General features: G+C 41.8%; 1 protein-coding gene across 3 annotated transcripts in view; it reads left to right on the top strand.

Moving 5' to 3' along the window:
- Nucleotides 1-15,815, top strand: part of mpp2b (MAGUK p55 scaffold protein 2b) — a 63,554-nt gene that overhangs the window by 39,904 nt on the left and 7,835 nt on the right. For all 3 annotated transcript variants that reach the window (XM_049563954.1, XM_049563953.1, XM_049563955.1), the window contains 4 exons: nucleotides 5,599-5,751; nucleotides 7,089-7,244; nucleotides 8,037-8,264; nucleotides 13,862-13,993. In XM_049563954.1, the coding sequence (XP_049419911.1) occupies nucleotides 5,599-5,751; nucleotides 7,089-7,244; nucleotides 8,037-8,264; nucleotides 13,862-13,993 (669 nt within the window). The remainder of the gene's footprint in view (nucleotides 1-5,598; nucleotides 5,752-7,088; nucleotides 7,245-8,036; nucleotides 8,265-13,861; nucleotides 13,994-15,815) is intronic.

The following is a 15,815-nucleotide window of genomic DNA, read 5'->3' as shown; positions in this document are numbered from 1 at the left end:
AGGACACATTTGATCAGGTACTGACTTGGTGACACTAATCTTGACACTGCCTTGATTAAATAGATCATCTGTGCTGCCAGGGGGAAGATGTGTGTGAAGCGTGCATGTTTCCACAGACATGGATGTAAACTGTAACGGCAACTTGACAGAGGCATACAACTGCAAAGTGGTAATACTAGTTAAGCAGAGACATCCACCTGCTATTTTCCCAGTATTCCAATGTCATGATGAGTGATTATGCCTAAACAACATTTACTCATACAACAGTTTGTATGATATTGAATGTATTAATGCCCCATGAATAATGTTACGTGCTTAACATCAAGTTGTATGCTCAATGTAAAGTTAAGAAGATTAGGTTTAGGGAAAGAAACATGGTAGTGAAGTAGCTTAAAATAAGTCAAAGTTCACACAGGACACAAACACCGGTCTCGTGGGGGAAAGTCCTCTGTTGTTTGACCCACCCACTTTACTCCTTACATGGACTTTCAGTTTTTATTCTTACTTCTTGACTCCCATCAGCACATTGGTCACATCATGGCCATGGCAGCCTTCCAGATTATGTGGGTTATTCGCCAATTACTGGCTCATGATTACACGGTTTATTTATGAATTCTGGTGCATTACCTTTAATAATATGTTCAATAATGTTGGATACCTAAGATAAACCAAGCATGATGTATGTTTTTTCTTACAATGAAGACTTGGTGAGACTTCAGCCAATTCCCCCCAGTATACTTTCTGCACAGAAGCGAGTATTTAAATGAATTTTCTTAGTTTTCCTTATGAAAGTTATCCCAACTTGTTCCCCATATTCACATGGAGCAGAGTGAAGCAGTTGTGTTGGAGTACAGCTTTTTGAAGTGAAGGGAGAAGAGTGAAAGAGCTTAGCAGTGGCAGACAGTCTTTTTCAGAGTTTACATTTTTCTCTTGTCGGTGGCTTCCCCTTCCACTTTTTGCCAAGAGCAAAATGTCACATAACTTTTAAAAAGTGTGGACTTTTTCAAAAGCAACAGGAAGAGAAGGAAAAGGTACACGGCTGTGCACTACAAAAGTATGAAAGTGAAAAATGCAGAAATGCAGTTCACGTCGTGTTCTGAAATTCATTCTTTGCCTTTCCTTTATGCTGTCAACAGTCATTAGTATGGATTACCACATTTATCTCTCTAACTTTGCACAGTCAGTGTATGCTGAGTTGAGCTGAGGTGGAGGCTGTTTGTGGCCATGGGGTTTCGCTGTCCAGAGAGATGAATTGGTCTGCAGGGCTACCTCTCAGTCTCAGACAGAGCCAGAGTTTGTGTGCTGTGCAGTCTCTCATTCAGTAATTCAGAGGCAGTTCTGTTCAGGAAATTTGGAGATGGACTGTCCACAGGGAGTAGTAAGGAGCACTGCATCAAACGCCTCCCATATTGCTGAAAGCAGAGCCTCTTCTGCTCCCTCCTGTCCCTATTTCTGTCTTTGTTTTTGGTTTCTTTTCACTAAAGACTACTCCTGTATGTGTGCATGCCGGCATCTAAGAGCATGACACTGGCATTTGTACTGTGTGTTTGAGAGGGTTCTTGGTGTATTGATGAGCTTTCCCATAAAAGATTAATCTGCTGATGCAAGCGAGTAAAGACGCCTTGCTTAAAAATGTGAAAAGGATTTCCAAGATGACCCCACGGTGGATCAATAAATGCTAAAACAAACTATCATTTAATGTCCTGAGGGAGAGGGCAAGGGTCCGTGCTTGTGTGCATATGGCACGGTGACTTCATTGAATTGTGCTGATTGCACTGCAGAATGATGCAATCAGCACAACCTGCAATTCCATAATGAATGTGAATGATGATTAGGCCCACAATGAGCAGATATTGACAACAGGAGCTATCATCATGCAAAAGAGCTTCCATAGTGCTTGATTATTATTCTCAGTAATAACTGTGGCACTGTCTCAATGCTTGGCTCCATATCTAACAGAGCAATCAGGACCGTTTTAGTATTTAGGACAGCCAAATGAGCTGCTTTTAGACATTTAGTTACGTACCTTGTGCTTTCAAAGCTAACTTCCAAGCCATCACATCTTCTCTCTGTAGGCTTTAAGTGACACTCCAAGGGTCTTTGTGAAACAGTGCCATGTGGCCTCCCAAACAATACATTCTTGCGCTATACAAAACAGCTTGTGCAAAACAACTTAGTTATAATGAGACAAGCGGTCAAGTCCTCACAATTATTACCCCATTTGCAGCCAGCTATTGACATTTAGCTGAAAGTGCGGGAACACATAAAAGCTTGTCTTCACATGCTGTAGTACACCATATCTAATGTAGCACTTGGCGCTCACCATGTAGTAACAGTCGGCTTTAAAAGAAAATCTTGATGCTCTGAATGCTGAATGCCACTGAGTCATATATCTCAGTGAAAGCCAATGTGAGAAGCTGTCCATTACATTTACATTATTTAAAGTGGCATCAAAGCCTTTGTAACTTTCGCTGTATAATATCGACCGAGGCCCTAAGTAAATTACAGGACAGTGGCTCGTGCTAAAAATGTAGTGTAACAGTAAGGACAGGAGTCATACAGTTTGTGACCTGACTCAGTGATGTCAGCAAGATATCATACCACGTCATACCAGACCAAGTAATGCCTACCTAACACAAGAAGACTTTGGAAATACTTTTAAAGACTAAAGTCTGACACCATCCTACATCTAAAGAAAATATGAGTTTTTAAACGCAGACTATAAGAATTTTAAAGACTGGGGATCTTGCAGGGTCACTATAACTAGATTCCTTTTGAGATCATTTCCCATCCTGCTCCTGGTTGAAAATATTACACCAAACTCCCTTTAAGAAATACGACTTTGACAGTTCTGTAAGTGTTCACAAAAACACATAATTCTGGAAAGACAAGATAAAAGGTGTCATGTATCAACAGTATTCTTGTCAACTGGCATCAGTATAATCTATAAATATAAACTCTATTTGCATACAGTCTACATTTTGGATTTTGTCGTCTCAACTCATTACCAGCCTCCGTGTGTTAGCTCCACTATTAAAGTGGTTGGATACCATAGAAATAAGTGGCGAGCCGTTTCAAAGATTAAGATGTCTCACTAAAATAAGTACCGCTTTGTGAATCAGATACACGCCAAGCTAAACACTGACCCTTGTTCACTCCGCAACTCCCACTGGTCTCTCCTCCTCTCCACAGACCAAGATATATTAAATATGGTTGATTCTGTTAAAACGTCAAGACGAGAAAAAGACCTACAGTATATACATATATTCTATGACCACTTTACACTAAATGGTGGAGATCATGGACGCGCACACCAACTGGGAAATGATTTTTTTAATTGAAAAATTGTCTGTGACTGTGAAATTGCTTAAAAAGTAATTTGGTGTAAGGCTGGCGTAAGGCTGTGGCGGCAAAACCCCTCAGTGTATTGAAAGTAAATTGCTTATGAATTCAAGTTTTCATATCTAAGATGAGGAATATTTTCTTTTTCAGAAGTCACTATGCAAGACATTCCTAAAAGAAAAACACACAATGTATAGACTCATAAAAAATTAATCCCTCTCAGTCATCACTTACGACCCACTAGAGGTGTGGCGGTATATTTACCCACAGAGACTCTGCCCTCTGCCTGTGTTTTCTTAATGTCCTCTTATCGTGCTGTGTTTGGGAAGTTCCTAGGTACAGCGCACAGGTAAGGTTGGGACATACTACAAAGATAGCGACCAGGTGCCAGACCATAAGCAGCATACATCCAAGAGGAAGCTATGAAAATTGCAGACACAGCACAAAAAAACCTGCAAATATAAGTAGGCAAAACACCAAGTGGACAAAGCTGGGGTTGGCTTTCACTGTTGAAGTAATCTATTACTGTTATAACTGATGTGCAGTGGGAGCAGCACTGATCACATTACAGTGCAAGCCACTGAGCTGTAGTGGTGAGTTGGGTTTAAATTTGCACAGCACTGAAGCAGAGAAGGCTGACTAAATATACCAGAAACCCATCAGAAATATTTATTGGAGATGTTGAACACAATTATAACACACTGCTTTGTCATTTCCTTTTTGCTTTGAGAACAGCAGTGCTCATTAGCCCTTACAGCTGAGATGTCAAGGTGGGGAGGAGGACGATTGCGAGCGTCTTGTGATTACAATAAAATGAGAATTTTGAAAGCCACAAATTTCAGTGCTTGGCAGAGGAATTGTTAAATAATTGGTGTCAATGATTAAAAAAACACACACAATATAATAGGATAGCACAAAAACATGCTTATCTTTCTCATTTTCTTTGACATAAATAGTAATTTTATCTCTTCAAATGTAACCAACTAATTTAAAGCCGTGTCAAAACAGACACACGCCTCAGACATTTTGTCCGTGGCTCTCAAAGCAGTGTAATCATATAGCATGGTGTCCATCCTGGTGTGCTGTCCGAGTGCCAGGCACTGACAGCTCGCACCGTCAGGTTACAAAGAATTCTGCCAAAAACACCAAATGAGCGCAGTCCCTCTGCCGTGCCACTGAATCACTGTGTGTTGTGTGCAAATAGCTTTGCCTATGCGGGGATGTGTGCTGTGCTTATCTCCTTGTGTGTGCAGGATGTGTGTGCTAAAGTGCATATGATGGTTTGTGTGTGTGAGGCTGCGTGCATGCAGGCATTTGTGAATATCTTTTTGTGTGTATCTGCGCACCATATCCTGTCTCTCGGCAGGGATTCTTCCTCTCTTCCTCAGCAAACAAACAACGTGGCTGCTAGAGTAGCCGTCGGTCCCAACAGACAAATCCTCTATGGGATCGCCTGACAATGTGGATGTACAAATACAAGATGTTTTTTCGGTGTACAGCTGCAAGTCGTGCTACTGTAAATGATAGAAAACAGTTATGCAATTAGGCTCTGAAGAATTTGAAGGGTTTACACATGAACAGTATTTGTGGGGGGTTTTTTGTCGCAGATACAGTTTCATCATCAGTATAGAAATCTCTGGACATTTATTTGTAAGACAATGTAGTGTTTAACATAGCAGAAATACACCAAACCAAATTCCAGGCCCATGAATGCACCAGATGGGAAAAGTTAAAGTCATATTTTATCTGTGACCCTGTGTGGGAAACATGTCCAATAACCACGACCCCTGTGTCCATAGCAGCAGAGGAGGGGAAGGTGAAAAATGGATGTTCCCTGAAATATTGATGTTTCACTGCAACACACCAAAGAAACCTACAGAGCGCAAGATTTGACTCAAGTCTTTGCTTTAGTTTTCATGGTTTTTGTGTCTTTCATTGAGGATTTATGAGCGCAGGCTGTGTGTTGCTCTCAGCAGGGGTTGGCTTCAGGTAGCTGTTTTTCTCGTTTGTTTTCATGCCCTTTTCTGTGGTACTGAATCCAAACAAACAGTCCTGCACAAGTCAGAAAACATTTCATTATAACTCAGCAAGGTGCATTAACTGCTCACTGAGGAGGTGGACTAATGGAAGCAGATGTTAGATTTCGTTTTTAAAAGGCCTGTGGAGGCAAGGCTATCAGGGAATCAGGTAATCCTTGCCCTTATGATGGGAGAACTAATCCCAAGTAACATCTGTTTTGTGTTTGTTTAATCCCAGGCACATGAGCAGTTTGAGGAACCCAAGCTCGAGGCCGTGAGGGAGAACAACGTGGAGCTGGTCCAGGACATCCTCAAGGAGCTCAACCCGCTCACAAACAGGAGCCAGGCAGCCGACGAGTTAGTCCGCATCCTGAAGGAGCCTCACTTCCAGGTCTTGCATCTCACAGCAAACTGTAGCTTTAAAGAACAGGCACTCAGGCTAAAACATTTGATTGCTTTTCAAAGTGATGTGCATGCTTAATGATGCATGTTGTACAAGCGTGGATTAGATTGATTAGGAGCTACAGTATGTGTTTCAGTCCATGTAGTGTCAGACAAGGGCTCCGCACAGCATGGGCGAATGATGAGACAGTGGGCCCCTGGGCACAGACATGCAGAGGGCCCCACCACCTCTCCTACATATGAATAACACACACAGACTTTGTGCTGTCTTTGCCTCTTTTAGTTATTGTTGTTTTGCATCTCTTTGTAGTTGTCAGTATCTTTTTGTGGTTTTGTGTCTCTTTGTGGTAATTTTCTGTGTCCTTGTGGTTGTTTTGTGTTTCTTTGTAGTTGTTTTGTATCTTTTTATTTTTCCTTTGCATCTCTTTGTTGTAATTTTGTTTGTCTTTGAGGTCAGTTTGTGAGTCTTTGAGGTATATTCATGTCCCCTTGTAATCATTTTGTGTCTCTTTAAAGTCATTTTGTGTCTCCTTGGAGTCCTTATGTGTGTGTTTTAGGTGGTTTGTGTTTCTTTGTAGTTGTTTTGTGTCTCCATAGTTCATTTGCATCTCTTTGTTGTTATTTTGTTTCTCTTCTAGGTCGGTTTGTCAGTCTTTGAGGTATATTTGTATCCCTTGTAGTCATTTTGGGCCTCTTTGAAGTCCCTTTGTGTGTCTTTTGGTTGGTTTGTGTTTCTTTGTAGTTGTATTGTGTCTTTTTATTTTTCCTTTGCGTCTCTTTGTTGTAATTTTGTTTCTTTTCAAGGTCAGTTTGTGAGTCTTTAAGATATGATAGGTGTTTTGTGTTTCTTTGTAGTTCTTTTGTGTCTCTTTATTAGAGTTGTACCGATACAAGTATCAGAAATGCCTCTGATACTGCCTAAAACGCGGTATCGGGTATCGGCGAGTACAGCCCTTGACCAATCCGTACCATGTAATGCCTCACATCATTACGCATACGCACACTACAGGCAAACAAACCTTGGTTATTTTGTGTGTCTTTGAGGTATATTTGTGTCTGTTTAGGGCCTTTTTCATCTCTCTCCCTGGTCGATTCATGTTAATTTGAGTGACATTTTGCAGGTGAAGGCCAGCATACCCCTGACACTTTGGGTCCTGGGGCCTGTGTCTAGTGTGCCTGTTGAGTAATCCATCCATACTGCACAGAGCAGAGAACATCTGATTTGTGCAGTATGGCATGATCATATTAGCGTCTCATAAATTCCTGTATTGGGAAAAACCTATTTGTCATCATCAGTGTTTTTGTCACCCGTTGTTGTGCTCACAGTCCCTCCTGGAGACCCATGATTCCGTGGCATCCAAAAACTATGAGACACCTCCCCCCAGCCCCTGCTCTTTCATGGACGCAGCCCTCAACAACCAGCCCGTTCCCCCAGACGCAGTCAGGATGGTGGGCATCCGTAAAGTGTCTGGCGAGCACCTGGTAAGTCTGCTCACTTAATGAGCAACCCATTGAGGCGGTGTAGAGCTCTCCTGTAAATTGTTAACAGATAAAACTCCTCAATAAATGGTGTGATTTGTGTTTTGGGAGCAGCTCATGCACTCGGCTTAATGAGATCTTTTTGTAGCATTGTTAAAAAGAGAAACAAGTCTGTTTTATTTTGCCTTGTAGCACAGAATAGGGAGGGATTTATCCGCAGTTGGCTGACATATTGTTGATTAAAACCAAGGACTCAGTGATAACTTTGTCAGGTGCTCTATTGTTTCCCTTTTTGTTCACAAATTCTCTGCCAACTGTCTGTAGAGTCACTTGTATGTTTGTAAAGGATCATTTCACACGTTACTGTACCATGTAGGAAGTTACTTGTGTCACTAAATCCAAACTGTATCAAAGGTGAGGAAGCATTAGCAACACCAACTGACAGTAATATAACTGTCAGACAAGCAACCACATCCTGAATGATATCTTTATTTGATCCTAAATATCTTCTTAATGGAACAGTTGGAACAGTTTTTTGCAGCCAGCATCTGGTGGCCATTACAGTAATTGCAGCTTAAGACATCTCTGCATTAGCTTTACCACTCAGCCATGGCACTTGCTGCTTGTTCACAGCACTCAGCTTCACCCCCACCTACATGCCTTTAAAACTGCTGAGCTACAAGGACATAGCAAGTTGTTTTAAAGAGTTCAAATCTGTGTTCTTGTGAAATAGATTTTGTGTTAGTAAACCCACCTAGCAAATGATTATTATAATTTGACTCTGTCTGTGTGTAGGGAGTGACATTTCGAGTGGAAAGCGGCGAGCTGGTGATTGCCAGGATCCTTCATGGCGGCATGATTGACCAGCAAGGTCTGCTGCACGTGGGTGACATCATTAAGGAGGTGAACGGCAAGGAGGTGGGCAACGACCCCAAAGTGCTCCAGGAGATGTTGAAGGAGGCGAGTGGCAGTGTGGTGCTGAAGATCCTGCCCAGCTACCAGGAGCCACACACACCAAGACAGGTCAGCTGGGGATACACACAAATCAATTTAAATACAAATATTATGCTTCACCTTTGCACAGTCAGACACAGTGTTACAATACTCAGCAACCACCCAGGAAATGATATTAATTTGAAGAAGAACTTTAGATATACACTGCTGTTTAAAGGTTTAAACCTCCTGCCACAAAAGCTTGATTTGGTAGTCAGATAACTGAGAGGACTACTCTGTATTGTTAATAGTCTCCTGCTTTTAAGGTTCTGTATAAATAGATTTTATTTTGTATGAGGGGTTTGTTTTGTACATGGAGAATAAAACACTGCACAGTGGTTCAACCAGACTGACAACTGAAAGGGCAGAAAGAGACAAAGATACCTCTGAGCAACAGTTCAATAACAATAGAGGAAATCACCAGTCATTGGAAAAAGAAATCAGAAGCTTAGCATCAGAGTGTACCCAGATTTTAACAGGAACAGGTTTCAGTGTCAAGTGAACAATGATGCCTTTAACAAGCTTGAATTAATGTTGTACATGTTGCTGTACCAAAATTATTCTTCAAACTTCACAATAGAACGAGGAGATTAGTCAAGGGCAGGGGTGCTCTAGGTTTTATGACTGGGTGCTGATATGGGGAGTCAGTATATGAGTCAGGGCCGCAGAGGAAAATTACTGTTATGTTTTTTCCACCAAAAAAACTTTAGCTTTAGAACGGATTTCCTGCTATACTTGTGCCACTTGTTGCCATGCAACCAGTATCTAACCTGACAGATGCTTATGTAAGCTATAGATAGTCAAAGTATTTAAATGGACTATAAATGATGCATGCATATCACGTCACGTTTGCGGGCCACACAAAATGTTTCTGAGGGCTGCCATTGGCCCTTGGGCTGCAGTTTGAGCCACAGTAGTCTAAGGTCAGGATATATCAGCTGAATATACAATGGACTGACAAATCAATTTAAAACTGTTCAATCTCACAACTGTGTAGACTGCAGAGGGCCCAAAGGAAAATATTTAGAGCCCAGTTGCACTGTTGTGGTTCAGTAATAATCGAGGGTCACTTACATTTTGTTGGACTGGTAAACAAATCCATAACCGAAGGATATTTGGGTGAAAGAATGGTTCCAACAGTATCCTCCTACATGAGACACTGGGGATGGCAACTAAATGGAAGTATGAATCCTTTCATTCTTTTTTAGACTATTTTGAATTTAAATAATACATTTGGTGGCCATTGTGAAAGGAAAGAAGAGAAATATCACTGTAACAGGTGATTCCAAACATTTAACAAATTAAACCTAAATGTAATAAAAGCTGAACAAATATGATACTTAAATCTGTAAACTCTGTTCATGAGAGTTACGGCAACTCCTTGTGTTTAAACTGTCGTAGTTATCTTCCTCATTAAATCTCACACTCTTTCAAGGTAAAACACGTTCTTGATCATCCATCCTGAAATAGATATTGCACAAAAGGTTATGATCAGTTTGAAAGGATACTGTCATTTTCTTCAGTCAAGTGAGTACCACTCACTGTCCTCGATGGCACTCACCATGCTGTCTGTAACCTTGTATGCTGTGCCAAGAATCATACATCTAATTCTAGATCGGGACTTTGTAGATGACATTGGCTACTTAGCTGTAATACCTGCTTTACAGTTTTGTCACTTATCCAAATATAGATTCATTTTCCGCTCATACATAATGGATCAATAATTGAAGTTTTAAAGGAGAAGAAATAAAAAGAGGGATCCCAGATGACACTGGAGTCCTTGTCCTTTTTCATTTTGTCCTTTCCTCCCACAGTTCACATCAGAAAGATTATTCCAGTTTGTTGAACATCAAATATTTGTAGGAAGTTACTCAAGAGAGCATTTTAAAACAGCTGAAAAAATCATGATGTAGTCACGGCCCTCCTTGGGTTATGCCAGTTAATGAACACTAGCTTTCTAAGAGCCAGAGGAGGCTAGTCACACTGAAAACGTGACCCAGTTTAGAGTGAAGGGAAACAGAAGGGTTATGTTGCCTGGTGATGCCAATAGGATGGGAGGATAGTGCACATCGGAGGATGCAGTGCATACAGCTGGGGATGTGTTAGGCACAAGGCTCTGTGACTGATTGGTCTCAGCAGTAGAGAAGAGGAACACTAAAGCTTGAAGAAGCCATGCCAAATTAATTCCTTACACTAGACCAAAATATACTAGAACATAATCTACAAGAAAATGGTGTAGAGAGGGTTTGTGTGCTAGGATTATCAGCACAGACATACACATGGATTTGAAGCATATTACTGCTGTTGAGTGAAAAAATTGAAAGGTCAGAAGTTTTCCGCCGGATGAGAGTTCAGTTTTGGCCTCGCTGGCAATTTCGGTCAGTCGGTCAGTCTACCCCTTTCTCCAGACTGAAATATCTCAATAACTCTTGGATGGATTACCATAAAATTTTGTACACACATCCATGATTTCCAGAGGATGTCTTTGGTGATCGCTGACTTCCTGTAGTACCAGCCAGGTTGACATTTGTGGTTTTAGGAAAATGTCTTGACAACAATTGGATGGATTGCCATGAAAATTGGTGCAGACACATACATTTGTAATAACTTAAGCCAACTTTTAAGTCGAAATCTCAACCTGTTTAGTACTTTGGTTTGTGACCAACTACTTGTAAGACAAACAACATCTCCACTGGCTTTGGTAGTGCTTTAAATGTATTTGCTAATTAGCAAATGTTAGCATGACATCACAGGGGCGGTGCCTGACATCCAGTGTCACACACGTCATGTGCCTAATGCACATTCTCCTCGGCTGACATTGGGTCACTCAGCACTTTTTGGATAAGCTAGCAAAAATGTAACACAAAGAGTTGTTAATTAACCTAACCTTTATCTTAATTCCAAGATTAAACCTACAGGAGACCTCACGCCAAACTGTACCTTCAGACATGATTTCTTATGTAATTATTGGTTTATGAAGATACCCTTAGATTTTTGATCCTTGTACTGCTGCACAGCTGCAACTATGACTTACGTTAGACTTCCTGCAGGTTTTCAAATGATTTTTACATGACAGCTGATAATTTCTCAAATTGACCATCATGATGTTTTATTGGAAAATGTAGGCCACAACTACTGTAAATGGGCTAAAATATATTAAATTTAGATGGATCGAATTATGTCCAGCAGCAAAAATCTACTCAGATGACAGGTCTGTATTACATCAATGTCTTACATCAATGCAGTATCTTGCATCAGTTGATGCCCAGCCTGAATGGGCTCATTATTTGTACAAAACTAGCATAACTCACCCTCCAATATGGGAAGAGTACAGGCTGAGCAGGGCTGAGACGTATCAGCACTAAAGGCAAATAGTTAACATTACACCTGCTAAACATAAGCATGTTAGCATTGCCATTGTAAGCATGTTGCCAGACTAGTATTAGCATTTAGCTCAAAGCATCTGTATGAGGCTGTGCATAAAGGAGCTCTTTATTTAGTTTTTTTAGTTCGAGTTTGTCTGCACACAGCTCGCAACATGGAGGTAGCTGAGCCAACAGTTAGCAGCTAATGGTGCTAACAGCGTGAACAGTACTAACCACGGCTTAGGGCTGACAGAGCTATTAGTGTTAACCTGGGGGGATCGGCAGAGTGGGTGCTACACTTCTGCGACAGCAGCATCCCAAAATCAGTGGTAAATGCTCTATGAGTGCAGTGCAAAGCAGCCCCACGATAAGCTAGCCAGTGGGATACCCACATGCACTAAAATGCACATGCGACAACACACACTGAGGGAGTGTGACCTCATTCTCTATCCAGGACACCATTACTCCACTATAACTTTTTCTATATTAATGCTCTAAGTGTCATATACAGCTCCTTTAAGTACAGCCAATAGGCTGTATATTAAGATGGTAGACATAACAGCTCCCTAAAAGAGGAGCCAAAATATCTTGATTGCCCCCTGGTGGCCGGCTGCAGTATAGGTCATAAACCCCATCCCTCTATGTTAGTGGATGGGACCGGGACCAAACTAAAAACTCAAAGTACACATCATAGCTGTGATTGACTCATGATTGTGTCAAGTGGGTGTATAGGTGAAACCTCAATACGGCCTCTGCACCCCCTAATCACTACCGCCGTCACCAACGCATGATGGCAGCAGCCATACCAGGGATATTTTGTCTTCGTTTTTGTACAGTTGGAGGAAGTGGAGCCGCGTCGTCCATCTCTACATTCTATGGTACAGCCTCACAGACCCACTAGAATGGCCCTAGCCACTTAGTATTGTTACATCACTCTTTTGGCTTTGAATTAGTCCCAATATATCAGTCCCAATTCCCTCAGCCTCTAGAGGAACTGTGTAATCTTTAAAATGAAATGAAAACATGGAAACTACAAAAGCTGGAGCTGGTAGGTTCACAAACGACAGCAGCTGTACAGCGGCTATAAAAGACAAAATCATATTTCAGCAGTTTTTTTTTTTTTTTAACCACTGTTCTGGTGAGACCTGTGGAAACTGAGGGCAGCAGCCAATCTGACAGAAATGATCTAAAATTGCTTTCATGTAGGAAAACTTACCACCCTCCCATTTCATAGGGTTATCCACTGAATAGAGTGTGTTCAGAGTCACGGCTCTTTGCAACATTTCAAAAGCAACAGACTTTTCTGTAAGAAGACATTTCTACAGTATGTCTTCTTCAGACCTTCGCTGTGCAAAACCAGAACATATACAAGTGTTCAGTTTTCCTTTTTTGTGCCATCAGCTCCAGATATCAAAGTGCCCACTTGAACACTTAATAGCGGCTGTCAGTCAGAGATATTAAAGAATGATTTGGCTGCGCTCACACAGTGAAGTGCTGCGTAGGTGGATGTTGTACTGTGTGAGGAGTTGCGATGATTAGAGTTGTTCGCAGAAGTTCTCTTTGAATGTAATCCAGCTGTCTGTGCTTCACGCCTTGAGCTTTGCCATCGCATGGTGACTAAACTCAACTGACAGCTCCCTTTGGCCAGTTGAGACTGTGCGTGTGCGCGTGTGTGTCTATAGTGTCCTTACAGGGGAATGAGAGAGAGAGAGAGACACACACACACACACACACACACACACACACACACACACACACACACACACTGTACAGTAAGGGCTGGCAGCCTTTTTTTTATGTTCATGCATCAGTTCAGTACGAGAAAAGGCGTCAAGTACATGGGGGGGGATGGGATGGTTGCCATGGCTACAGATTTTGGCTGTCTCTCTTTTCATTTCTCTCTCTCTGTCTCTCCCTCTCTCTCTCTCTGTCTGTCTGTCTGTCTGTCTGTCTGTCTCTCAGTCTCCTTGCCCTGTCAGTGGGGGTTGGGATAAAGGGTTTGGTTTATGAGCTGAATCCTGAAGCCTTGAGATGTCGGGAAAGTGAGCTGAGAGATGGAGTAGGCTTTAAGTGCACAAGGCTGTTTCATAGTGATGGACACTTAACCAATCCATCTACTCCAGATCATGTAGTGTTCGTACACCACACTAGAGCCAGCCGGTTTATTCAGTTCAATGTGTGTGTTTTTTTCCTGTCTGTTTTGAAATCCATTACTGCAATTTTACTGACACCTTCTCTTTTTTAACATCTTTATCCATTCAGGCCTTTGTCAAGTGTCACTTTGACTATGACCCATCCCACGATAATCTGATTCCCTGTAAGGAAGCAGGGCTGAGCTTCAACAGTGGAGACATTCTGCAGATTTTCAACCAGGAGGACCTCAATTGGTGGCAGGTCAGTACAGCTCCAAGGTCAACATTTTTGTCCATCAGTTGCTTAAACTAAGACTAAGCTTGGACCAGTGGAAAAATGTTTAAACCAGTATGATTTTAAGCCAAACACCAGCCCGGCATATCAAATTTTATCACTAGGTGTCACATTCGACTCTGCAGTCGTTCCCAAGGGGAACATAATGAAAGCTTATCCTAACAATAAACGAGCGTTAGACTAAAGCTTTGTGTCAGATGCTCTCTGTCCACATTGAATCCATTAAAAATGCACTTCTGTAAACAAACCAGTGACCTATGAGCTGTATGTGTGAGATCAGACTAGAGCTGTAACTACCGCTGCAGCTGTGGCTCAAAGGTAAAGTGGGTCGTCCTGTAATCGGAAGATCAGCGGTTCAATGCCTTGCTCCTCCGGTCCGCATGTCGAAGTATCCTTGAGCAAGATTCTGAACCCCAAATTGGTCCCGACGACTGTTTCATAGGTGTGTGTGTTTTAAAAACTGAGAAGCAGGTGGCACCTTGCATGGTGGCCTCGGTCACCAGTGTGTGAATGTGTGTGAATGTGACTCATTGTGTAAAAGCACTTTGAGTGGTCAGATGACTAGAAAGGCGCTACACAAGTGCAGGCGTATTTTCCATTTAAATGATGGGTGAGTAGCCTACTTGATATTGCTCCACATGTAAACTTTTAAAACAGAAAACACACGTTTTATATTGTGATATTTACTAGATGTCGGTGAAGATTCTCAGTCATCCAGGTTATGGTAATCATAAGGGCTATATCATAGGCAACTGGACTTGCATCATATCTTGAAGACGTTTCACGAGGCTTTAAACTCTGTGTGGGTATGGACCCTTACAGGTCACATGTGAGCTCTGAGTTTCAGAGTCGTTGAGGTCACATGTGAGTCATTAACCCACCCGGCTATCTTGTGTGTCGTTAGGTTTAGATGGGTCAAGGTGAGAATGGGTGTTAAGTTGTCTGGGGATGGATCCCAAGACTGCATCGCAGGTGGGTGGTAAGTGCTGTCGTATGCCACCTCCTCTGTTTAATGATGGTCTGTTTTGACATCGACCATTGTTAATCTGTAAATGTAGATGGCCTGTTAGAAGCCACATTCATCAAGCTGGAACAACCATCGTGGTGTGACACCACACCAGTCCATTACAAATGAAGAAGCCTTTTGGATGAGAGGCGAAATGTCTTCAAGAAACTCAAGCAAATCCAGTCGCCTACGATGTAGCACTTATGATATACACTGGAGATGACATACAAAACAGCCAATAGCAAGTACAGCAGGTTGTAAGTAGCAATGGCGATTTATCTTACCAGAAACTTTCAGCTCCCTGGTCTCATTTCAACTTGAGTGATCAGGTGTCCCTCATCCATTGCGGCAAATTCCAAGCAAGAGACAGGAATAAAGACTAACGTTCAGCTCAAAATGGCGCACTGCGTCACTCGCAGCCAGTTGGGACATTTCTTTCATTGGCTGCAAATCCAAAATGTTGTTGTATAGTTTTCTTTGAGATGAACCCTGCCATGTCTCGTCTCATCACCCCAAAAAACACGTATACTCTTTTAGTAAACAAACATAACATGCACTGCTCTTGCTCGTCCCACCTCCACTGAAATTTGATGTTGACGGCCTCAGCTTGGCAGTAAATTGCACACGACCTGAGAGACACTAGTGGCTCTGTTAGTCTGTTTATAAACAAACATAATATTATGTTAATCGTGTTTTTATATTGTTAATTACCAATGCAATACATGTTGGATGCTGTCGGCACAGTTTCTTGATGTAGGCTTCTTTTTAGATTTCCATAAAGTG

This window comes from Epinephelus fuscoguttatus, linkage group LG20 (assembly GCF_011397635.1).
Source record: "Epinephelus fuscoguttatus linkage group LG20, E.fuscoguttatus.final_Chr_v1".
NCBI classification, from domain to species: domain Eukaryota; kingdom Metazoa; phylum Chordata; class Actinopteri; order Perciformes; family Serranidae; genus Epinephelus; species Epinephelus fuscoguttatus.
The sequence above is the reverse complement of the archived record's forward strand: the minus strand, read 5'-3'. Positions and strand labels throughout refer to the sequence as shown.